This window comes from Physeter macrocephalus, chromosome 4, assembly GCF_002837175.3.
Source record: "Physeter macrocephalus isolate SW-GA chromosome 4, ASM283717v5, whole genome shotgun sequence".
Classification (NCBI taxonomy): Eukaryota; Metazoa; Chordata; class Mammalia; order Artiodactyla; family Physeteridae; genus Physeter; species Physeter macrocephalus.
In genome coordinates this window covers 21,196,144-21,220,170 of record NC_041217.1, presented here as the reverse complement: position 1 = coordinate 21,220,170, position 24,027 = coordinate 21,196,144, and the positions used below count along the sequence as shown (strand labels likewise).

The window sequence follows — 24,027 nt, the reverse complement described above, 5'->3', positions numbered from 1 at the left end:
ACTGTATAAGTTTAAGGTGTACAGCATAATGATTTGACTTCCATACATCCTGAAATGATTGCCACAATAAGCCTGGTGATGATCCGTCCTCTCACATAGATACAAAATTAAAGAAATAGAAAAAAAGTTTTTTCCTTGTGATGAGAACTCAGGATTTACTCTCTTAACTTTCATATGAAACATACAACAGTGTGAATGATATTTATCATGTTGCACATTACATCCCTAGTACTTATTTAGCTTATATCATAGCATAACATAAGGAGGAAGTTTGTACCTTTTGACGGCCTTCATCCAATTCCTCATCCCCCCGCCCCTGCCAGTAACCACGGATCTGATTTCTTTTTCTATAAGTTTGTTTCTGAAGTGTAATTGACCCGCAACACTATGTTAGTTCCTTTTACACAATGTAGGGATTCGCTATTTCCATACATTTCAGAACGATCACCACGATAGTTATGATTCGCCGTCTCCTCTTGACTCGTGAGATGTCCCCTCAGAATACCCACCCTTCCGGATGGCAGGAACTGCACCGTCCACTGCCTCCCCCTCTGTCTTCCCAGACCCACACCCGTGTCCCCGTGTTGCTGCTGGCACGGCATCGCCTTCCAGTCTGCTGTCTGGGACAGCGTAACGTGTGGCCTTCTCCTTGGAGATCCTGGGCTGCTCAGCTTGTGAAGGGCTGTAAACAAAGTGGGGATTTCCTGCAGGAATTCTTTGCAGTTTTAATGAACCACGGCACGTCTGCCGTGGACATCACCGCACCTTTCTGCCAGCACCCCAGTAGCTCCGCAGTCAGGGCAGGCCTTGTACCAGCTTCCTGTTTAGGGGACTGGAGGGGAAGGGACACCTCTCACTGCTTTCACAAGAGACAGCTACCCAGCTTCCAGAAGGGACACGGCTCAGAAACTGCCTCAGTGAACCTGGTGAGGTGGGGGGTGGGGGGGGAAGAGAAGGAAGGAAGAAAAACTCAGCGCGGGAGGGAGGGAGGGAGGGAGGGAAACAGCAGAGAGCAGGAAGCCAGCCTGAGCACACAGCAGCCGGAGAGTTCCAGGACCAGGATGCTCAGGAGGTCCATTCCCAGGGGCAGTCGGAGTTGGCGGGCCCCCTGGCTCCTCACCTCTTCTCGAATTTTCTGCCTCTGCCTCTCGGTCTTGTTGGGCCAGGGGGGGCTTGCTGCAGGGGCACCCCCAGTGCCTGGATTATGGGCCCCCCTTCCAGCCCCTCCTGCACCTCGAGTTTTGCTCTATGAGACCTTCGGCTGTTGTGACCAGCTTGAGGACCACCGCATCGCTGTCCGGTACTGGGACATCATGGAATACTTTGATCTGAAGGGCCACGAGCTGTGCGGCGGTTACATTAAAGACATCCTTTGCCAGGTAGGTCTGAGCGGAACCCTCTGGGGAAGTGAGGGAGCCAGCTTAGAAAAGTGCCCTCCAGCCCCAGCCGATGGGGTGCTGGGCTGGCCGGCGGGGGTCCTGGCAGGGAGGGCTCTTTGGGCCCCCAGCCCTTTAGAAGCTTGCTCACCTGCCAGCTGCCTCCACCTGGGGCTTTGGGCTCTGGACAGACACACTGAGGTGGAGTTTGGTTTCCACAGGTTTCCCAAAGCTCTCCCTCTGGGGTTCTGCGGGCCCTGATGCTTTCTCAGGCCCCAGAAGAATGCGATTGGTATTCTTCATGGAGCTCTCTGGGCAGCCGTGGTCTGGGTCCTCCCTGCAGGGCTCTGAGAGCCGGGCACAGCACACACCTGTGGCGCTCACAGAGCACATGCGGGGAGTGGTGGCATCCGTGGGGATGCAGCCCTCGTCCACCGGGTCATTTGTGCCAGGGGGTCTCTGGTGTGATGATGGGAGCTCTCCCCAGCTTTCCAGACCTGGCCTAGGAGAGCTTCAAGCTGCTAAGTGGCAATGACTCAGAGGTTCTGCTTCTCCTGGCTCTCCAGTAGCCAAAACCCACATCCTTGGCAGACATCACCTCAGTAGGGCTCAGCCCGAACTCACGCTGGATGCAGACTGCACACTCTGACTTTGTGGGAAGAGGGGTTCAGGGGTACAGGGGAGAGTCCGTGTTGGAGAGCAGGTGAAAGAGGTTGCCGGGAGGAGCGCTCTCATGATGTGCTGGGGGTGAGACACAGCAAATCCAGGCAGACCTTTGATCTGAGACCCGCCTGGGCATGTCAGCACAATTACTTGGCTCTCCTGCTGTGATTGCAGAGCCAACTGGCCACCCCAACTCCCAGTGAAGGGAACATAGCAGAGCCTGGCACAGAAGCCAGCCACCTGTGAGGCATCGCTCCGGGCTGTCCTCTCTTACCTCGGGTTCCACCCCTTGGCTGTTTCCTGGAGAATTAACTCCGGGATAACCATCTGGGCAGAAGCTGCGCTCTTATGAGAAACACTGAGACTCTTAATTTCTGAGATATTTCCCTGATAAAAATGTCTCTTCCCTCCCTCTCTCCTGCCTCCCCCTTCCCTTTTGGGTGAGGTTTCAGAAAGCCAAATTCAACAGCTCTCCTGTTTTAAGGATTTGAGGAATAAGAATAAACTACACACATCTATAATGGGAAAGAATACGAGAAAGAATATATAGATGTATAACTGAATCACTCTGCTGTACAGCAGAAATTAACACAACATTGTAAACCAACTATACCTCAATAAAATTAAAAACAAAACCAAAAATGAAACAAAAAAGGATAAGCTACAAGTGTCTATTTATTAAAATTCACAACTTTATTCTCCCTCTTTCTTCCCCCCCACACGTGGTGTGTTCCCAGCAATGATCCTGTAGGCAGCTACTAGGACCCCCATTTTACTGATGAGGAATCAGGAGTTTTAAAGGACTTACTGAAGGTCAAACAGGGTCGGGGCACAAATCCGGAGGCTCAGGCTCCAAGTCTCGTGCCCCTTTGATCACACCACACCAAAGTAGAGTCACAACAGCCCTGGCCCATCCACTCAATGGTTCTCTGACCTGGGGCAAGCGTGAGCTCCATTAGCACAGAGGCTTTGTGCACCTTGCTCCCTGTCATAGCCCCGTGCAGAGGACAGTGCTTGGCACCCAGTAGAGACTCTTCCTGGGCCTTCATTTTCTTTTTTTTTTAGAGCATCATTTATTGCCCTTAGCTTTTTTTTTTTTTTTTAACATCTTTATTGGAGTATAATTACTTTACAATGGTGTGTTAGTTTCTCCTTTACGACAAAGTGAATCAGTTACATGTATACATATGTCCCCATATCTCCTCCCTCTTGCGTCTCCCTCCCTCCCACCCTCCCTATCCCACCCCTCTAGGTGGTCACAAAGCACCGAGCTGATCTCCCTGTGCTATGCGGCTGCTTCCCACTAGCTAGCTATTTTACGTTTGGTAGTGTATATATGTCCATGCCACTCTCTCACTTCGTCACAGCTTACCCTTCCTCCTCCCCATATCTGCAAGTCCATGCTCTAGTAGGTCTGTGTTTTATTCCCGTCCTACCCCTAGGCCTTCATTTTCTAAGACAGAGAAATGATAGTTACTGAGCTGATTGAGTAAAGGCAAACTGTGCAAACTCTAAATTGCTGCATAAGAGCGTGCCATGGTAGTGATTATATGTCCACAGCCTCCTTTGCTCCTGGGTATTTCATCCTTATTTTCGTCTTCCCTCTCTCTTCTTTCTACTCCCCAGGGGTGGACAGCTCAGTCAGGGACTCAGAGCAGTTCATATGGCTTCTTGTCAGCAGCTCTGGCAAGTATCCTAAATAGAAACAGACAGCCCAGGGAGAGATGCTGTGAATCTCTGGGCTCTACCTTCTGCTCTTCCTGATAACCAAGAAGTCGCTCTGCAGTCTGCAATCAGGGCTGAAATAAGAAAGAATGGGGAACTCAACATATCTGAGAAACACTGCTGGTCCCTCTGTTATGTGATGAGAGAACAGACGTGAATGAGATGGCCCTGGGGGAGGCATCAGTGATCAGAAGCGGGTGCTGGGCCAGAAGACCCTGCCCTACTCCACAGTCCCAAACTACCCCCTTTAAATTGGTCTTTCTTACTTTCCTCATCTCACTTGCCTCTGCCTTTCGTCACTATTGAAAGTTGCTTGTCTTCCCACAATATTCTATTTTCCTTCTCGAAAACGCTATAGTTTAGAGAGGCCCAAGTAGCAGATATTTCTTTGGTTCACAGTCCTTGTATGTTTGTAAAGAGCAGTCATATGGCCCCATAGCCACAATTTAAATTTGTGTGGCTCCCTGCATGGTGTTTTGTATATATTAAACACTTCAATATTTTTAATAAATAAGGGAAGAAATTGCTAGATGCCTAATCTCTGGGAATGATGTAGCGTGTTCATTTTGATCATTTTATTTTTAAATTATACAATATTTTGAACATATGGGAAAGCACAGAAAATTAAGTAATTAACACTACGGATCCAACACTGAGATTCAACAAATGTAAAACCCTTGCCACGTTGCTTCAGATGTGCGTAAAGAAATTAAATCGTACAGACACAGCATTTATGATAAAGGGAAAGATGGAGACATTTGGTACTCTCTCTTTTTTAGAAAAAATTGATCGTTTAATAAAACTATGTCAAGGATGAACTTAAAATGCTAGAGATAGTGTAGTGAATATGAGGCCTTTTTTTTTTTTTTTTTTTTTTGCGGTACGCGGGCCTCTCATTGCTGTTCTTCCCGGACCGGGGCACGAACCCGTGTTCCCTGCATCGGCAGACGGACTCTCAACCACTGCGCCACCAGGGAAGCCCTCATTGTTGGTTATTGAGGTGAACCCAAGTTAGCTTCTTGAGTTCATGGCTTCTTCATGGCTATAGCCACCACCTTACAGTTCTAGAACCATGCTTGCTTGAGTTTCCAGAGGGTAAGCAAAGGCCGGCACCCATAAGGGTTTGAGAAATGATTTTAGATAATATCAGCATATTAAATATAATAGCAGCCTCTGATTATTGTGTGACCATTAGATCCCAGGCCCTTTACCATGAACATGGGAATTCTCATCCTTTCAGGAAGCTGTGACGCAAGGCTGTTAAGTTACTGTTGTCTGGTCAGATGGAGGGCTCAGTTCTAACTGACCCCGCGCTTCTGCTCTTTCACTCTACTATGCCACCTTTTTTCCTTCTCCTTTCTGCCTTGTCTCTCTCTTCCCATGTAGACAGGTTAGGGGATTGAAAAGAGCATGAAGAAGTGATAGACTGACCCCTGTGTGGTTGCCCGAATGAAAGGACTGAGAGTTCTCGTAGAGCAGAGAGTAAGGCTGAGCCCCAGAAAAGGGTGATTGTTACCCAGCTGTGTCTACAGCTCATGAATTCAGGATATGAAAGAAAAATGATCCATGAGGGAGTCATACTAGGAAACGAGGGGTGTCCCAGAGCCCCCAGGCTACCTGCTTTGCGATCCTTGGGAACTCTGAAGCAGGTCTTGGCTGGCTTGGACCAGTCATTTCTGGATGTCTCAAGAGGATGCTGTTTCAGTTTGTATCAAAGCATGGTTTCTTTTTCTTTCCGGGGTCATTTTGGAGATAGAAGAACCAGCCTTAAATCATAATGGTGGACAACTTTTTTTGGCCTGGATGGCTATGTGTACATATTCACTGGGGATGGAGGACAGGCTGGGGATCCCTTCGGCAAGTTTGGAAATGCTCAGAACAAGTAAGCTGGATGGAGGCTGGGCCCCTGTCCCTAAGATTTAGGATGAGCCCTGGTGTAACGTTTTTGCTGAGATGGAATCTGCAGAGGGTCAAACCCAGATCACTTACTATAAGATGTAACCCCCTCTGTTGATGCAATGGGAAGAGTATTCGGTTTTCTCTCCTATACATTTCAGGCATAATGTAATTTGGTAATTAATATTATGGATGCTCAATGTAACTCTCAGAGGGCCATGTAGAGATGAATTCAGAATTTTTAAAAAATATGTATTAGTGGGACATTATTTACTATGCCAAGATCTGACCGTCCAGTTCGATTCAACTCAACAATATTATAGATCACTGTGTTCCAGGCACTGTCTCATGTGGAGACACATGCGAAGTGAGTGAATAAGAGCTAATGTATATTGGATGCTCACTGTGTGTCCAGTGCTGTTCTAAAAGCCTTATGTATATATATATATATATATATTTTTTTTTTTTTTTTTTTTTTTTTTGCGGTACGCGGGCCTCTCACTGCTGTGGCCTCTCCCGTTGCGGAGCACAGGCTCCGGACGCGCAGGCTCAGCGGCCATGGCTCACGGGCCCAGCCGCTCCGCGGCATGTGGGATCTTCCCGGACCGGGACACGAACCCGTGTCCCCTGCATCGGCAGGCGGACTCTCAACCACTGCGCCACCAGGGAAGCCCCCTTATGTATATTTGAGCATGTAATTCTGACAACCACAAGGGCAAAAATTTTAATCTGTTTTCTTAATTGACATATCCCCAGCACCTAGAATAGTGCTTGTCACTGGGGTCATGCCATAAATACATTTGGAATGAATGGATTCTATGAAGTGTAGGTATTATGAGAGCCATTTTATAGACAAGAAAATAGGGGCAGAGAGGAGTGAAGTAGTTTGTCCAAGGTCACACAGGGAGTCAGTGGCAGAACCAGAGTTCAAACTCAGACGATCTGGCACAGGAGCCCAACGAGGCTGTGCTAGCTAGATAAAAGACACCTGACCCTTCTGCCCTTTGCACCCAGCAAGGACGTGGCTCTCATTAGCCCTGGTAATAAAAATATTAGGGTTGGTAATACAATAATAAAGAGCTAACATATGTCGAATGCCGACTGTATGTCAGGAATTGCATGCCATGCTATATACACAATAACTCGTTTAACCCTTACATCACAACCACGTTGCAAGGCAGTTACTCTCCCCTGCCTTACAAAGGAGGAAACAGAGGCTCAGAACCACAGTCATTGGTAGAGCTTCTTAAAAGCCTCTGTTCTTTCCACTGACGACATTGTTATATGAGGAAGAATAGAACCACCTCCTTTAAAAAATTCATAGTATTAGACCAAACCTGAGAGAAACCATCCCGTTATAAAAATAGAAAAATTGAAGCTGCAACTTGCTCCGTGTCACATGGACCAGGACTACATCAAACTTTTGCCTAGTAGTTCTCTTTGAGTCAAAAATCGGGAAGTCTTAACACTATATATTGCATATATAGAGCAAGTATGCGTGTGTATATTACCTCCCCATGTAATTCTTGGTTGTCACTTGAGATCAACTATCAGTAGGCTCTCTTGGGCGGTCTCCTCTAGTTCTGTGACATTTTATTTTATTTAGAATATGTAACATGAGATCCACCCTCTTAAAAATTTTAAGCGTGCAATACAATATTGTTAATTGTAGGGAAAATGTTGTGCAGCGGATCTCTAGAACTTATTCATCTTGCATACAAATGGAGAACTTATTCATCTTGCATACAAATGGAGAACTTATTCATCTTGCATACAAATGGCCAACAGGTACGTGAAAAGGTGCTCAATGTCATTAACCATCAGGGAAATGCAAATCAGAACCACAATTAGATATCACCTCACACCTGTTAAGATGGGTATTATAAAAAAACAAAGGACAAGTGTTGGCAGGATGTGGATAAATTTGAACTTCTGTATACTATTGGTGGGAATGCAAAATATATAGTACAGCTGCTATGGAAAACATTATGGAGGCTCTTCAAAAAATTAAAAATACAACTAGCATTTGATCCAGCAGTCTCACATCTGCATATTTATCCTGTGCCTGTTTCTTGGCCTTCTTCCTTTCAGAAGTTCCCTGCTGGGAAAAGTGTTAAGGATCGATGTGAATGGGGCAGGCTCAGGTGGCAGGCGGTACCGAGTGCCCCTGGACAATCCATTTGTTTCTGAGCCGGGGGCCCATCCAGCCATCTATGCCTACGGGATCAGAAACATGTGGCGCTGTGCCGTGGACCGAGGGGACCCCATCACGCGCCAGGGCCGAGGCCGGATGTTCTGTGGGGATGTGGGACAGAACAGGTTTGAAGAAGTTGACATCATTGTTAAAGGCGGGAACTACGGCTGGAGGGCAAAGGAAGGGTTTGAATGTTACGACAAAAAACTTTGTCACAAAGCCTCTTTGGGTAAGTGAGAAGCGCTCTGATTTCTTGAATGAGTTCAGTGAGTTGCAGGTGGAGGAGGTGAATTGCATTGATTGATTTTTTTTGGTCATTGAAGCAATCTTGCATTCCTGGGATAAACACCACTTGGTCAAGTTGTATTTGATTAGCATATTGTTTTTGTTTTAATATATTGTTGAATTCAATTTGCTAATACATTGTCTGGAGTTTTTGCATCTATGTTCATGAAGAAATAGTGAGCTGTAGTTTTCCTTTCTTGTATTATCTTTGTCAGATTTTGTTAACAGGTTAATGTGAACTTTATAAAATGAGTTGAAGAGTATTTCGTCTTCTTTAATTACCTGGACTAGTCTGTGTAAAATATGTGTTTCTTCCTTCTAAGTGAAGCCATCTAGATCTGATGTTTAATGGTAGATAACACGTAGTTGGGTCCTGTTTTTTGATCCACTCTGACAATCTCTGTCTTTTAATTGGTACATTTAGACCATCAACATTCAAAGAGATTATTGATATAGTTGCATTAATATCTGCCATATTCATTACTGCTTTCTATTATGTTTGTTGATCTTGTTCTTTGTTCCTATTTTTTCTTCTACTCTTTTTTCTGCCTTTTGCAGATTTAATTGAACACTTTATCTGATTTTTTCTCCTTTCTTAGCATATCAGTTATACTGTTTTTTTGTAATCTTTTTTTAGTGGTTGCTTAGCGTTTGCAATATACATTTACAACTAAGCTAAGTCCACTTTTAAATAACATCGCACCACTTCAAGGGTAGTCCGTGTCTTACAATAATAAAATAATCCCACTTCCTGCCTCTTGTCTCTTGTATTACTATTGTCATTTATTTCACTTATATGTAAGCATACATAAGTATATATAATAATTATTAATATATAATAATTATAGCAGTGATATATTAAATAATAATTATTAATATAATAATATATTTTATAATTTAATAATACTATTATTTTACTATATACATAAGCATACATAATCAAATACATAGTTGCTATCAGTATGTTGAACAAACTTCTATCTGTTAGATCAATGAAGAATAAGATAAATAAAAGTTTTGATTTTTACCTTCACTTATTCCTTCTTTGATGCTCTTCCTTTCTTTATATAGATTTGAGTTTCTGACCTATATCATTTTTCTTCTCTCTAAAGAACTTCTTTTAACATTTCTTGCAAGGTAGAGGTACTGGCAACAAATTACCTCAATTTTTGTTTGTCTGAGAAAGTCTTATTTCTCCTTCATTTTTGAAGTATAATTTCACAGGTACAGGATTCTAGGCTGGCGGCTTTTTTCTCTCAACACTTTAAATATTTCACTCCACACTGTTCTTGCTTGCATGGTTTCTGAGGAGAAGTTTGATGTAAGTTTTATCTTTGCTCCTCTATAGGTAAAGTTCTTTCCCCCCTCTGGCTTCTTTTGAGATTTTTTTTCTTTATTTTTGATTATCTGTAGTTTGAATATGATATACCTATGAGTAGTTTTTAAAGCATTTATCCTGCTTGGTGTTCTCTGAACTTCCCAGATTTGTTGTTTGACATCGAACATTAATTTGGGGAAATTCTATATAATTATTGTTTAAAATATTTCTGTTCCTTTCTCTCTTCTTTTGATATGCCTGTTATGCTTATGTTATACCTTTTGTAATTGTCTCACTTTTCTTGGACATTTTGCTCTTTTTTTTTCCAGTCTTTTTTCTCTTTGCTTTTCAGTTTGGAGGTTTCTATTGAGATATTCTCAAACTCAGAGATTCTTTCTTCAGCCATGTCCAGTCTACTAATAAGCCCGTCAAAGGCATTTTTCATTTAAGTTATAGTGTTTTTGATCTCTAGCATTTCTTTTTGGTTCTTATTTAGAGTTTCCTTATCTCTGCTTATATTGCCCATCTGTTCCTGCATGCTGTCTACTTTATCCATTAGAGCCCTTAGCATATAAATCATAATTGTTTTAAATTCCTAGTCTGATAATTCCAACATCCCTGCCATGTCTGAGTCTGGTTGTGATGCTTGCTTTGTCTCTTCAAACTGTGTTTTGCCTTTCAGTATGCCTTGTAATTTTTTCCTAATTGCTGGTTATGATGTACTGGGTAAAAGGAATTGCTGTAAATAGGTCTTCAGCAAAGTGCTGATGAGGTGTGGGGGAAGGGAAGTGTCCTATTCTTATGACTAGGTCTCAGTTTTTTAGTGAGCCTGTGCCTCCGGACTGTGAACTTCATCTGTGTTTCTCAGTTTCTCTCCCCCTTCCATACACATTTAGGTGGGACAGGATGGCTACAGTGGGCTGGAGTTAGGTACTTACCTTTCCCAGGTCTGTGAGGCTCTGATAAAATCCTGGCAGGTTAGTCTCTGGTTAGTTTCTCCTGAGGAGAGACATTTGTTAAGAAAAACAGAAAGCACCGGTGTATTTCAAATGGTTCCTTTTTCCCTCCCCACTGCTGGAAGCACAAGGAGATTTTGCTCTGATATTTACTGTGGGAAACTGGTCCAGCTCCTGGAGGTAAAAGTCACAAAAGTGTGGGGACCCTCGATGACTGGGCACACCTGCAGCTTCTAACTCTCAGACTCGCCCACACTGAGCTTCTAGCAATTTGTCAATCATAGGTTAGGTTTTCCAACCCCAGAACTGATTCCTGTGAAGGTTTCTGCTTATGGTTTTCTATAAGTTGTAATTCTCTGTATCTGCCTGTTTGTCTCTCCAATTTTGGGGGCAGTGGTCGCCCTGTGACCTCACTTCTCTTAGGGATCTAAGAATAGTTGTTGATTTTTCAGTTTTTTCAGTCTTTTGCTTATTGTTAGGATGGTGTGCTGACTTCCAAACTTCTTACATGCTGGACCAGAAACTAGAAGTCCTCTGAAGTTTTCCTCGTGGAGACTTTTAACTACAATTTCAATTTCTTTTATAGATATAGGCTATTCAGTTTCTTTCTTTCTTTCTGAGTGAGGCTTGGTAGTCTGCCTTTCAAGGAATTTGTCCAGTTCATGTAATTTGTCAAATTTATTGGCATAAATATTCTCTTATTATCCTTTTAATAACTGTGTTACTTATACCAAATATTGGTAATTTGTGTTTCTCTCTCTCTCTCTCTTTCCTGATCAGTCTGGCTAGAGTTTTATCAAATTTATTGATCTTTTAAAAAACCAACTTTGGGGTTCATTGATTTTTTTTCCTATTATTTTCCTGTTTTCTATTTCATTGATTTATACTCTTTTCTTCCTTCCTCTTGCTTTGAGTTTGATTTGCTATTCTAGTTAAAGTTTCTCAAGATGGAAGCAGAGCTCACTGATTTGGGACCTGTCATCTTTTCTAATGTATATGTTTAGTGCTATAAATTTCCCCTCAAGTACTGCTTTAACAGCATCCCATAAATTTTGATATATGTTTTCATTTTCATTCAGTTAAAAAAATATTTTCTAATTCCCCTTTTAATTCTTTGTCCCACAGTTTATTGTGAAGTGTGTTGTTTAGTTTCCAAATTATCTGAAGGTTTCCAAAAATCTTTCTGCTATTGATTTCTAATTTAGTTTGATTGTGGTCACAAAACATACTGCATATGATTTGGGAGATTATCCTGTATTACCTGGATGGGTCCTAAATGTAATCACAAGCATCTTTAGAAGAAGGAGGTAGAGGGAAATTTGAAGACAGAAGAGGTAGAAAGCAATGTGACAATGGAAACATGAGAGGAAAGGCAATGTGACATGGGACCATGAACCAAGAAATAAGGACAGCATCCAGAAGCTGGAAAAGGCAGGGAAACAGATTCTCCTCTAGAGCCTCTGGTGGCAGCACAGTCCTGCCAACACCTTGATTTTGGCCCAGAGAGACCCATTTCATAATTTTGGCCTCCAAGACTGTAAGAGAATAAATGTGTGTCGTTTTAAGCCACCAGGTTGTGGTAATGTTTTACAGTGGCAGTAAAAATGAATACAGTTACCATTCCTAATACTCTTCATTCCTTGGTGGAGATTCATATTTCTTTCTGAGATCATTTTTATTCTGCTTGAATAGCTTCCTTTAACATTTTTGGAAAAATGGGTCTAGTGGTCATGAATTCTTTCCACTTTTGCAGTCTTTATTTTCCCTCCATTTTTTGAAAGATATTTTTGCTAGGTATAGAAGTGTATGTTGACATATTCTTTCTTTAATTCTTTAAAAGTGTCCACTATCTTCTACTTTGCATCATTTCCAATGAGAAATCTGCTGTCATCTTTATATACGTTCCTCCATATTTATGTGTCATTTTTTTCCTCTGGCTGCTTTTAAGATTTTCTCTTTATCACTGGTTTTCTGAAATTGCATTAAGACATATCTTGGTGTAGTTATCTTCATATTTCTTGTGCTTGGATTTGGTTGCACTTATTGGATCTGTGAATTTATAGCTTTCATCACATCTGGAAAATTTTATTTTTATTTTTCAAATTTTACTTCTGTTTCCTCACACCCTTTCTCTCCTCTCATTTGGATACATTTACACTGGGGCATTTAAAGTTTTCCTACAGCTCACTGATGATCTATTCGTGTTTAAATTTTTTGGATAAATTCATTTTTGGATAGTTTCTATTTCTATGTCTTCAGTTCATGAATCTTTTCTTCTGTAATGTCTAGTTTGTCATTCATCCCATTCAGTGAGGGTTTTTCAAAAAAAATCTCAGATGTATTTTTTGCCTCTAGAAACTTGACTTTAAAAAAATATCTCCTATGTCTCTATTTAATGTTTTGAACATACAGAATATAGTAATAATCACCTTTTTAATGTTCTTGTCTGCTGATTTTAACACCTGTGTCAATTCTGTGTCAGGTGTTGTTGATTTTTCTCTTTATAATGGGTCATATTTTCCTCATTCTTTACTTGCCTAATGATTTTCGATTGGATGCCAGACATTGTTAATTTAACTTGTGGGTGCTGAATATTTTTGTATTCCTATAAATATTCTTGAGATTTATTCTGGGACACATTTCAGTTACTTGGAAATAGTTTGATCCTTTCAAGTCTTGCTGTTAATATTTGTTATGCAGGACCAACATAGAGCTTATTCTAGAACTATCTGTTCTTCAATATTGAGGCAAGACTTTCCCAAGAACTCTACCCAATGCCCTGTGAATTACATTCCCAATATATCTGACCCTGAGTAAGTGCCAGGTACTTTTAGTTCTAATTATTTTCCTTGATTTAGCTATTTTCCTCACATGTGTCTACTGTTAAGTATACTGATAGATTCTTGAGGATGACCCTTTGCAGATCTCTGGAGTCCATTCTCTGTGCAGCTATCTGTTCTCCAATACCTGTCCTACAGACTCTTCCTGCATTGGTCTTCCTGGACTCTCATCTCTGTCTTTTCAACTCAAGGCCTGTGCTAGGCTCTGCCTATGTTTTTCTTCCTTATGCTAGAAACTCTTTCAAGGTAGTAAGCTGGGACAATTGTAGGGTTCACTTTGTTTATTTCTCTGTTAGAGAACACAGTCCTCCATTGTCTGATCTCTAGTATCTTTTAAACCATTGTTATTCTATTTTGTCTAGGTTTTTGATTATTTAAGGTGGAATGGTAATTCTAGTCCCTGTTACCCCATGTTAGTTACAAAGGATGTTAATATTTTCATGCTGCAATTCTTCATTACAGAGATAAGGTAGAGTTAGTAATTGGGTCAGTTCCTTTGTCAGCACTTGTTAGATCTTTGGGATTTAATTGTTCTTTATATTTTTCCCATAACCCCCATCCACAGGGATTCTTAATTAAAGCATATGCATTAGAATTACCTGTGGTTGGGCATCTCTATTTCTATAAAGCTCTTCAGGTGACACCCCTGGTTACCCAACTTCCTTTCTTTTTTCTTCTAAAAACCTGCTTTTAGTTCAGATAGATGACAGAGGAATATGAGACATCTATCTGCTACTATACAGACATAATAATAATAATAGCTACTGGTTTTGAGCCCTCACTATATGCCAGACACTTAGTGAGATATTTATATATATTATCTTATTTAACGTTCACAATGCTTGCCTATGGTAAATTCTCTTACCATCCCCCATTTTATAGATTGATAGATTTTATAGAGGCTTAGAGGTGTTGAGCAACTAACCAGTTAATAAAAATTAGATTAGTCTTTTGTAGTGGTGCAACCTTCACAGGGCACCAAGCTCCTCTTATAATAGCAAGTGAACTTCCCCATCTAGGGCAAGTGGGTGACCAAAATATCTCTGCAGCAGCTTTTTTGATTCCTGAGGGAGGCTAGTTATTGGTCTCCTATGGGGGACTCACTCCTGGTAGTCAAGGATTCCCTGATTCTAGGAGGAAAAAATATTCTGCAGGGTGGAAATATAGATTCCTAAAATATAAGGTTTTGCTTTTCATCTAGTCGACTTATGGCTTTGCAGGAAGATAGAAAAACGAAGAAATGGAAGAAACAGGACATTTGCCCGGGCAACACTGAGTCCTGTGCCTTCCCAGGGTTGATCAGCACATACAGCAAGTTTATCATCTCCTTTGCTGAAGATGAAGCAGATAACAAACGTACAAGGTTATTCTATTTCTGCTTACCGGAACTTAGATAATCACAGGCATTGTGAACTGAACATTTATTATCATAATAATCATTATTATTACTATTGTTATTATTACTCTTATTGTTATTGAAAAAGCAAACCACTTTTTCTATTTTCACTGTCATTTAGTCACCTTTTATAATGTACTGGATACTGTTCTAAGCACTTTACATTTTAAAATCTTATTTAGTAATCACAACACCCCCATGATGTAATTATTATGTTTATTTCACCAATGAGGAAACAGATCGACTATGCCGACCTGACTTACCCCTTCTTTGTCGAACTGCACAGCTCACTGTGCAGGGCAGACCAAGGTCTACACTGTAGTCTTTGCAATCCTTTGACTATGAAGGAGGTGCATGTACTCCTTCCTTCCTGATTTTATTCTAATCTGCAATTATACAAATGTGGACAGGGCCAACAGTGGGGCAGACAGTGGGTGTTTATCCTGCTGGTGTTGCCTGAGAGAAAGTAGCTCTGATGATCCACCGGCTGGGCTGGGCTCTTCCTGACCCTGCCAACAGTTTGTTAGGCAACTTCTGTGAATGAACAAGGGAGAATTTCTTTCTTGAGAGATCTGAGAAAAGGGTAGACAGCTAGGTAGGAGGCTACTCCCTAGAGAGATTAGGCATATGTTAAGGGCATCAGCAAAGCAAGGCATGTGTGCACATAAGAGCGGGTGGGAGGGAGGGAGAGAGAGAGAGAGAGGGACTCAGCTTTAATAAATATCCTCAAATTTTGAAATCAGAAAATGAGGTTTTAATTTCAGCTTTACAGAAGCTATGTGTCAATTTGAAAGTTAAATTTTTATTTTGTTTAGGTAAGTGGCAACAAGGCCTGTGATCCTTCCGGTATCTGGCACTGCACCTAGCCATGCTTGGAGGCAAGGAAGAGACTAAAATGATCTCTTAGGGGTCCCTTCGAGACACAGGACTCTCTGCAAGTGTAAACCAAAGCCTTGATGGTTTCCTCAGTGTTTGGTTACTTTCCACTCTGAGCCATGGGTGGCTGTACAAGAGCTTCACTTGAGTTGGACATAAAGAAAACCAGACAGCATCTGCACCGTTTCCTCTCAGCTAGCTTAGGAATAGATAGTTCAGGATGAATATTTTGTAGGAGAGGATATTTTGGAAAATTTAAGCGTTCTTAAGAGAGAAACGTCTTGTGTGAGTTCCAAGTTGGAAGTCCAAACATACAAAAAAGCAGAGAAACCACAGGCTGGCGGGTGAGGCTCAGTGGAAAGTAGATGATGTGGAAGCCACAGGCCACGGTGGGGCCTCTCTCCTGCTGCTGCCCCAAGGAGGCTGGAGACCCTTGGAGGCCGCCTGCCTGGGGCCCCTGGGCTGCCGCATTCTGTGGCTTGCTCCTTTTCAGGATGCCACAGAAAACCCAGGTTTTGGAGGTTTGGTTTGTTGAGCCGGTAGACTTCTCGCAGGAGAAAACAAGGCAGGTTTTGAATACCACTCAAGTACATCTGGCAGACAAAACTAAGTGTCCTTGGCTGAATTTGATGGAGTGGACTTGCCAAAGTGTTCCCAAGCCAGACTTTGCCCTAGGGCAGCCCTGAAGCCAGGGAGGCTGTCCCCGAGGCAAGTTATTTTCTTCCAGAGTTGCTTGCTTTTGTGTTTTTGCAAAGAGAGATTCAGATTTTCTGCATGTGTTATAGTCTTTCCATTATTGACCTATTTAGAACTCAGTATTATTTCATTATTTTACTATCAGTCACCAGCTTGAGATAAGCCACATTTTAGTTGCACCAGAGCTCTGCCTTCACTGTTGCTACAGTTTATTTCCTGAGTTCTTCTAGCCAACAGCTGGCACGAATGAACGAGTGAGTAAATAAATGAGTGAGTGGCGGGCGTGGGGCTACCCGTGGCTGAGTTCTGATGGGTTGGATTTCTGAATGTCAGTCACTGAAGCACATCCTCAGGAAGACTGGCTGAGGTCCTAAAGCTTGCAGTAAATTCACATTGCATGCATTTTGCTTTACATGGCCTGTTATAGTTTTTTGGTGTGTTTTTTTGCCCTGAAATACGTTTTTTAAAAATGTCGGACCCTACAGATGAAATTCACTTCTAGCATTGTCTTCCCTTAAAAATGCAGTGGGAAATCTATGGCATGTTTGGAACATATAATTTACACCAACTGTAGTCATGTGTAGGGAATATGCAGCAATGCAGGGTTTCCAATTCTCCTTTTAGACCAGAAATCGTTTGCGTGGTTTGGAGGGCCCCTGCCCGAGGGTGACCTGTGCACATGCGGACAGTCGGTAGACGCCTCATTTATCTAATGTCAGCATCACCTTGGATGGTACCTGGGGTTTCTAATCAGAGGGGCAAACTGGCTCTAGGGAAGGGTTTGTCCTAAGTCCTCAGACCCCCTTACAAGGGGAAGATTATAAATACAGTTTGTCAATACACAAAACCAAAGTCTATTAGTCAGTTGTTACCTTGTGTGCGTTACCTCTGCAAAGAATATCAGTCTCACACTCGGCCTGCAAACATTAGTCACTGCTCTCCACGAATTCAAGGAAGAAGATTGTTTAACGAGCTCAGAGCTGTCTAAAGCTCTAGGCTTTTCCAATTTGCACCTCATTAAGACGTTTCCTTCCATAAGGTTGAGAGAGAGCTTGTGTAAAGCACACAACAGCAAGTGCATTAAACCCAGTGCGAGAGCACAAAAGTTGTGTCGGGCTCACAAAACTGTCACGGTGCCAGCCTTTAGGGAACAGAGATATAAGGAAGTAAGAGGCACTGCCGATGGCTGAACACTTCCTCATTTAATACCTAATAATCAGGGGAGGTATTCTTATCTCCCTTTTACAAATGAATAAATAACACGAGGGTTACCTAGGTGGAGAGTTTGCCCGAGACAACACAGATGGTAATGGGTGTTATCAGATTTCAAACTCAGATTTATCTAACCAAAGTTGGGCTCATAAACCCTACACTGTCCCTCACAGGGAACCGTGAAACGAGGTGGAATGAGGTACTTACTGTGAGAAGGGAGCAGTGTTTTCTGGAGTTCAAACACGAGGAAGTGGGAGGAAACAGGGGCCCCTGGTAAAAGAGCTGCAGAAGACAGTGGGTGGGGGTGATTTCTGTGGGGTGTGGAGAAGACCAAGGGGGTGCTGAGGAGTGGAGGGTGTCACAGGAAATAAGGAACCCAAGACCGAAGAAGGTGGAGCTGGAGGACACCGGGAGATGGGGGAAGGGGCACGAACACAGTAAAGAAGGGGTAATAGAATATAAAGTCTCTAATAAGTGGTCCTCAGCCTGTGGCTTGCCTATCTCTGGGCTTCACGGAGACTCCTTATCAGTAGTGAAGAACTGGGGAGGGAGATGGAGGCTCACTGAGGTGAAGTTTCTGAAAGCAAAGAGGTGATAAATGAGATGAGAAGCCCTTTGGCTCAGGGAACATGAACAGAAACGTGTCTCTGCTGGGGGACACCCCAAGCCTGTCTGGGGGGCTGAGATGGACTTTCTCCTTGGGGAGCTCACAGACCTTGAGGCCTCACTCTCAGTAGGGATTTCAGGGACCCCTTCCTGGGGCTCACGCATTTCAGGGCCACAACCCCTGGTGATGATTTTCTGTGCGTTCAGCTGTCTTGGCCCGGCCTTGTGTCCTGTCCTTGATGGCCTGTTCCAGTTTTATCAGGGGAGCTCTACTTCCTGGCCACCTCTTACCTGAGCGCCGACACACCACATGGATCCACTGACAAATGTGTTGACCCATTGAGGTGAGACTTGGGTTACCTTTTCTTCTCAGGTGATTGGAATCGGTCTTTATCTCCATGGCAGGTCAGAAAAACAGTCCTCACTCCCTAAGAATTACCAGATATGATCAACGAAGCGTATCTTTCTTTTAGATGCAAAGCAGATTGGTCTGGGACTTCCCTGGTGGCGCAGTGGTTAAGGCTCCGAGCTCCCAATGCAGGGGGGCCGAGTTCGATCCCTGGTCAGGGAACTAGATGCCACACGCGCACGCTGCAACTAAGGAGCCAGTGAGCTGCAACTAAGGAGCCCACGTGCCATAACTAAGACCCGGCGTAACCAAATAAATAAATTAAAACAAAAAAAAGCAGATCAGGCAAGACAAATGTGTAGGACAACGCACCTGTAGGAATTATGGAATATTTGGGAAATGGTCTCTTTGTGGTTGGAAATGAGGATATTGAGCCTTTCTAGGATGACTGGTCTAGACCTGTGGCTCCTGTCTTGTTTTTTGTTTTTTTTTTTTAATATGCTTCTGGAAACTTCTGTCTGGGATCATCTGACAGTGGGTGTACGCCTCTGCCCACCTGAGTAGATATTGCCGCCCTATCCCATGGGTTGGTCTTTGGCACAGGCAGTTGGCCCTCCGTATCCGTGGATTCCACGTCTGTGGATTCAAACACCTGTGGATCAAAAATATTTTTTAAAATTCCAGAAAATTACAAAAAGCAAAACTTGAACTTGCCATGCCCTGGCAACTATTTATGTAATATTTACAACTAATTACCTAGCAGTTATATTTGTTTACAGTTATTTACATAGCATTTACATTGTGTTAGGTATCATAAGTAATCTAGAGATGATTTAAAGTATATGGAGAATGCGTAGGTTATATGCTAAACACCGTACCATATTACATAAGGGACTTGAGCATCAGTGGGTTTTGGTATCTGCGAGGTCCTGGGACCAATCCCCGGGAGCTGTAACTGTCAGGTTTCTCAGTGTCTCCACCTGATCCTTTCTGGAATTCAGTGACAGTATTTATTCACTTGGTAGACTCTATGATGTGTAACTCTGCTTCTCTGCCCACCTCTCTCAGAGACTAACCAACCTTCAACTCATCAGGCAAAAGCCATACTCCAGCCTCCCATTTGTGAGGTTGTTGAAGGTGTGTCCGTATCTGTCCCCGGGAGAGTGATACAGTGTATCCACCCTGAGAGCTCTGGGCAGTGTGTGGGATTTATCTCAGGATTCTTACCCAAAGCCAGAAAGTCTCCCTATGAATCAATCAGCTTGAAGGTAGACCTGCAGAGGAAGACCTCCCTGTGAGGCTTCTGTTACCATATCCGGGGTGGTGTTCAGAGGACATCTGCTGCTGGTGAGGGCTCAGAAGCCCAGCCCAGCACAGCTCCCCTTGGCAACCGGGCTCGGGTTTGGTGTTCTCAGAAGTTCCCAGAAGAGACTCGGTCCCCTGAGGCTGTGCCAGGGGCTCTCCTGGTGGAGTGCAGGGTTGTCAGGGGTGAATTAGCGACTGGCTGTCTCCACTGCTGGGTCTACTCCATGCAGATCTCCTGTGCTTGAGGGATGCAGCAAACCCAGGGTCTTTAAAGTGCTTCCAGGGGCTGACGGTGCCTGGGTGGGGAGTTTTCTGCTCTTTCTAGCAACAGGTTTCCTGTGTGAATCCCTTTTTCTTTCCTCTGACAGTTTGCTGATTTGGTTGGGGGATAATTTGGCTTTTACCTCTAGTGGCAGGAGAGGTCAGTCATAAAGCAACCGTAAAGGCTGCTGTACACTGAAGGCATCCTTTCTCCTCTCAGTTGACATTCATGGAGTCACTTCTGTGTCCCAGGCACCGTGCTGGGTGCTGTGTGTGCAGGCTGACATTTGATGCTGACAGAATCCCAGGGAGACAGGGATTAGTTACCTAATCTACAGATTAGGTAACTGAGCCTAGCTACCTTCAGTCACTCGCCCGAGGTAGAGCTAGTAGGAGGTGACAGAGGACAGGAACGCGTTCCTCTTTCTGGCTCAGTCATTTCAGCACTACCTCTTCACTTCCGTTATAATGGCGACCTGAATTGTACAGACTTCTGTAGCAGTGGGTCCCGATTCTGCCCTGCTTACTTCTTCAGCCCGGCTTTGCACGAAATGCACCCTCTGCAGCATTCTAAGGAGCAGTTGGTTTATTTATGCGTGACGTTCCCCTTCCATCTTTTCCTCTGCCCTTTCCTTAGAATCATAGACCCCGGATGCTGGGTTTGAATCTCGGCTTTACCACCAACTAGCTGGGAGTGTTCCTAGCCCGCAAAGTCCCTTTTATCTCAGAAGATGCACCCAGGGGAGAGCAGTTTGAGAATCAGAATACAGAGAGAGGCAGAGAGGCTGCCGTTACTTGAGGGGCCGTGCCGTGAGTATCTGAAAAGATTTTCTTTAAAGGGAATCACTTTTGTATGTGCTGAGCACGGCTCCAAGCGTTTTTTAAAAAATAGTTTCAAAAATTATATATCAATCACTTACGGTGTGCCCAGCACACAGTTCTTATTTTATCCTCCCCGTCTCCCTGTGAGGATGGGTGATATTATTTTTCTATTTTATACAAGCGAAAATCGAAACTTAGCAAGGTTTACTTGCCCATGGTCCCCAGGATTTGTACCCTATTCTCCCTGTTGCCAAGCCCATGCTCCAACCCCCTCACTACACTGTCCCCGAAGGGCCTCACTACAGTGTCCCTGTGATGTCCATGTCCTTCCTCCTCTCTGCCTGAGCTCATCGCAGATTTCCTGTTACCTCTGTCCCATCCCTATGGATAAGGGAGGGCTGAACCCCGTTCTTGCACATGTATGCCTTCTGGTGACCGGGATTTCATGGTTCCATCTTCAGAGGCTTGTATCCTCACTTTTTCTCTCTGTTTTTAGGCGAGCACCTCCAGGCAAGTGCAAGTACAGGCCGGTGCCGCTGAAAGCCAAGAGTAAGCGGGTCCAGTTCAGGCCACTTGCTAGTGAGTCCCTCTCTGTCTTTAGGCTCAGGCCTTGGCATCAAGGTGCCGGCACAGTGCCCTCTGCAAACAGCTGCAATCCCGGGGTGGCAGGTCTTATTTTCTCACCTGAGGCTTATCCTCTGGCTAAGGACTATGACCTGTGGCTCAGTCTGTAGGTCTCCTCTGTGTACCAGGGTGAGAGGGGGCAGCACCTGCTTCTGCTGTGACCTGCTGCCATTCATTCACTCATTCATTCGTTCGTTCAAGTATTCATTCATTCATTCATACTTTGTGGCAGTCCCTGTGCCAGTTCCTGAGGATACGGCAGTGAACCTGACCTGTAGGAGTTTAGAATCAAAGGAGAGGAGGGCATGTAGTGCAGGCAAATGAAGAAATAAATATAGCATGGAGGTTCTGGCTAGAAGGATGTCCAGGGGACTGAGAGGGCCCTCAGAGTGAGAACCTCTTCCTCCCGGTAGGGTAGTCAGCAAAGACTTACAGGGGAGGGACACTATCTTAAGGGAACTATTCTAGAGCCATGCATCTCTGGAGTGATCCCATTACAAAAGTAATCTATTTAGATCAAGGCCAGGGAATTAAACATATTAATTTCAAAAGTATATTCAAGAACCCTCAAACGGGCATAGGATTCCTGGGCGGCACTTCCCTTCGAGCTACTTTCCAGAACTAATATTTCACCTAAATAAACGCTTGTTTCCCGGAAACGGTCTTGGACTTGCTAAAGGAGCAGTCCGAGGAAGCTGCTAGAAAACTGCCCAGTGCAACTTCAGCTTCCAGTCCAGACCGGGCCTCATCTCAGAAGGGCTCCTCCAAGAAGCCGGCTTCTCGCACAAGCAGCGAGAAGACTTTTCCAAGGTCTGGCGCAAAGCAGAGAGCCAGAGCGTGGTCCCCAGGCCTCCAGGGGAAGAGGAAGAAGAGCCCGAGACGCCCCCGAGGCAGAGGCAGCCAGTCGGCACAGTGGAGGCGAGCTGGCAGAAGTGTCCCTTTGCCTCTTCGGTCACGGTGGCTGGTCAGGGGACGAGTGCGCAGAGAACCACCTTGCCACGCGGAAGCTGCTACTGCTGAAGGTGACCTTAGACGCATGGGAAGCCGGGGGTGGAGGTGGGAACCGGCGGAGACAGCTTGATTTAGGCGGCACGGTTGTCCTGTCCACGGGAAATTTTCCATCTAAACGGATCCTCCTTGTCCGCTTCTGCGGGGAGACCAAACCCCACGTTGCCGGGGCACCTGGCTACTCATGTGCACTAGTCTGTAAACCTGCTTGGAATTCCACTATGTGTTTATGTTTTGCTTTGTAAATGCCTGTGACCTAAGGTAGTAAATCAACACTTGCTCAAATGCACAAGCTCCTTTGAGCTCCTTTATGTTTGTCTGGCGTTAAGAAATGTGACGTGCCTCGCCAGTTTGCCTAAGAACGATGTCACTCCCATGCCTCATCCCAGCTCAAAGAGGAGGACTGTAGAAACAGGTTTCCAAGGACAGCCCCTCTAAAATGGTCATCTCCTTTGCCCCCTTTAAAGATCAGGGTCTGAATAAGGTCAGGTCCTGTTCTGTACCTCCAGTGCCTATTATTTTGCCCTGGCAAATAGCATAATAAACGTGACTACGTTTCGCATACCTATTGTGTGCTAAGTTTATATATTATATTATCTGAAACCTCAAAACCTTGCTTCTTATGTGTTGCCATATAACTTATGTTGAAGATGAGGAAAGTGAGGCTTGGTGAGGTTAAGCCGTGTGCCCTAGACCACAGCAGCCAGGGAGCAGGGAATTGTTCAGCTGGACTTGAGCCAATGCCCATCAACCTCCGGTGAAGGTGCCTCCCTGGAGGGGCCTCAGTGAGGGTTGGTGGCTTTTAACCAGGTATTTGAGGAATGAAAGGGCTTAGAGAGGAAATGACCCCTGTCTTCAAGAAGTTCTCCAAATTGTGCAAAGCATCCAGAACGGTATAGGCAATTTGACCTAAGCAGAACAAAAACAAAAATGCCCCGGTTGTTAAGGACTTTTAGAGGTCACGTGATCCTTGCTTTAGATGAGGTTGGACATATCTTGGACAGGTTATTTTAGACTTCCAAAGAAGTAGATTCCATTTTTTTTCTTTAGCAAACTCCATTTGTAGGGTAACCTAACCTAATGTAAATACACCAAGCTTCTCTGATTCTCCTCCTCTTGTCTTGTCTTTATTAAAGATGCAAAACACTGGTCATCACTTTCTGAAGATCATTTTTAGATCATCTCTTAGCTACTTTCCTTTGCCGTGTCTCATGGTTTTGCTTTTCTTTACTTTTGCCTACCTTTGTAGCTCTTATGAACACTCGAGTTGACTGAAAAAAATCGCACAATCTAAAAGTTGAGAATTATACTTCATTTGGCAGACTTACTGAGGACTATAGCACAGGATAGCAGCCTCTCAGGTAGCTCTGAGGGACTGTTCCAAAGAGGTAAGGGAGGAGCCAGGATATATGGGAATTTTTGCTGAAAACAAACAGACAAACAAACAAACAAACAACATGTGGTTGAACATCAAAAGATTAATGCTAATCACAAGAAAGAGACATTTCAAGTTAAAGATCTTAGTGCCTTTCTATGTATGGGAAGATGCAAGAGTCTGGGCTCACTGAAATTATTCCTTAGGTATGCATCTTAACTCTCTAGAGCCAGTCTCCTGTTTT

General features: G+C 43.8%; 1 protein-coding gene across 1 annotated transcript; it reads left to right on the top strand.

The window, feature by feature from the left end:
* The first annotated feature begins 1,061 nt into the window (after window positions 1–1,061).
* HHIPL2 (HHIP like 2) lies at window positions 1,062–22,481 on the top strand. Its single transcript, XM_007127488.2, is given in 12 exon segments — window positions 1,062–1,166; window positions 1,168–1,243; window positions 1,246–1,379; window positions 3,666–3,729; window positions 5,455–5,553; window positions 5,556–5,646; window positions 7,752–8,083; window positions 13,671–13,722; window positions 14,455–14,609; window positions 18,293–18,383; window positions 21,273–21,355; window positions 22,057–22,481. Coding segments are annotated over 12 exon segments (1,707 nt in total).
* Window positions 22,482–24,027: the final 1,546 nt, after the last annotated feature.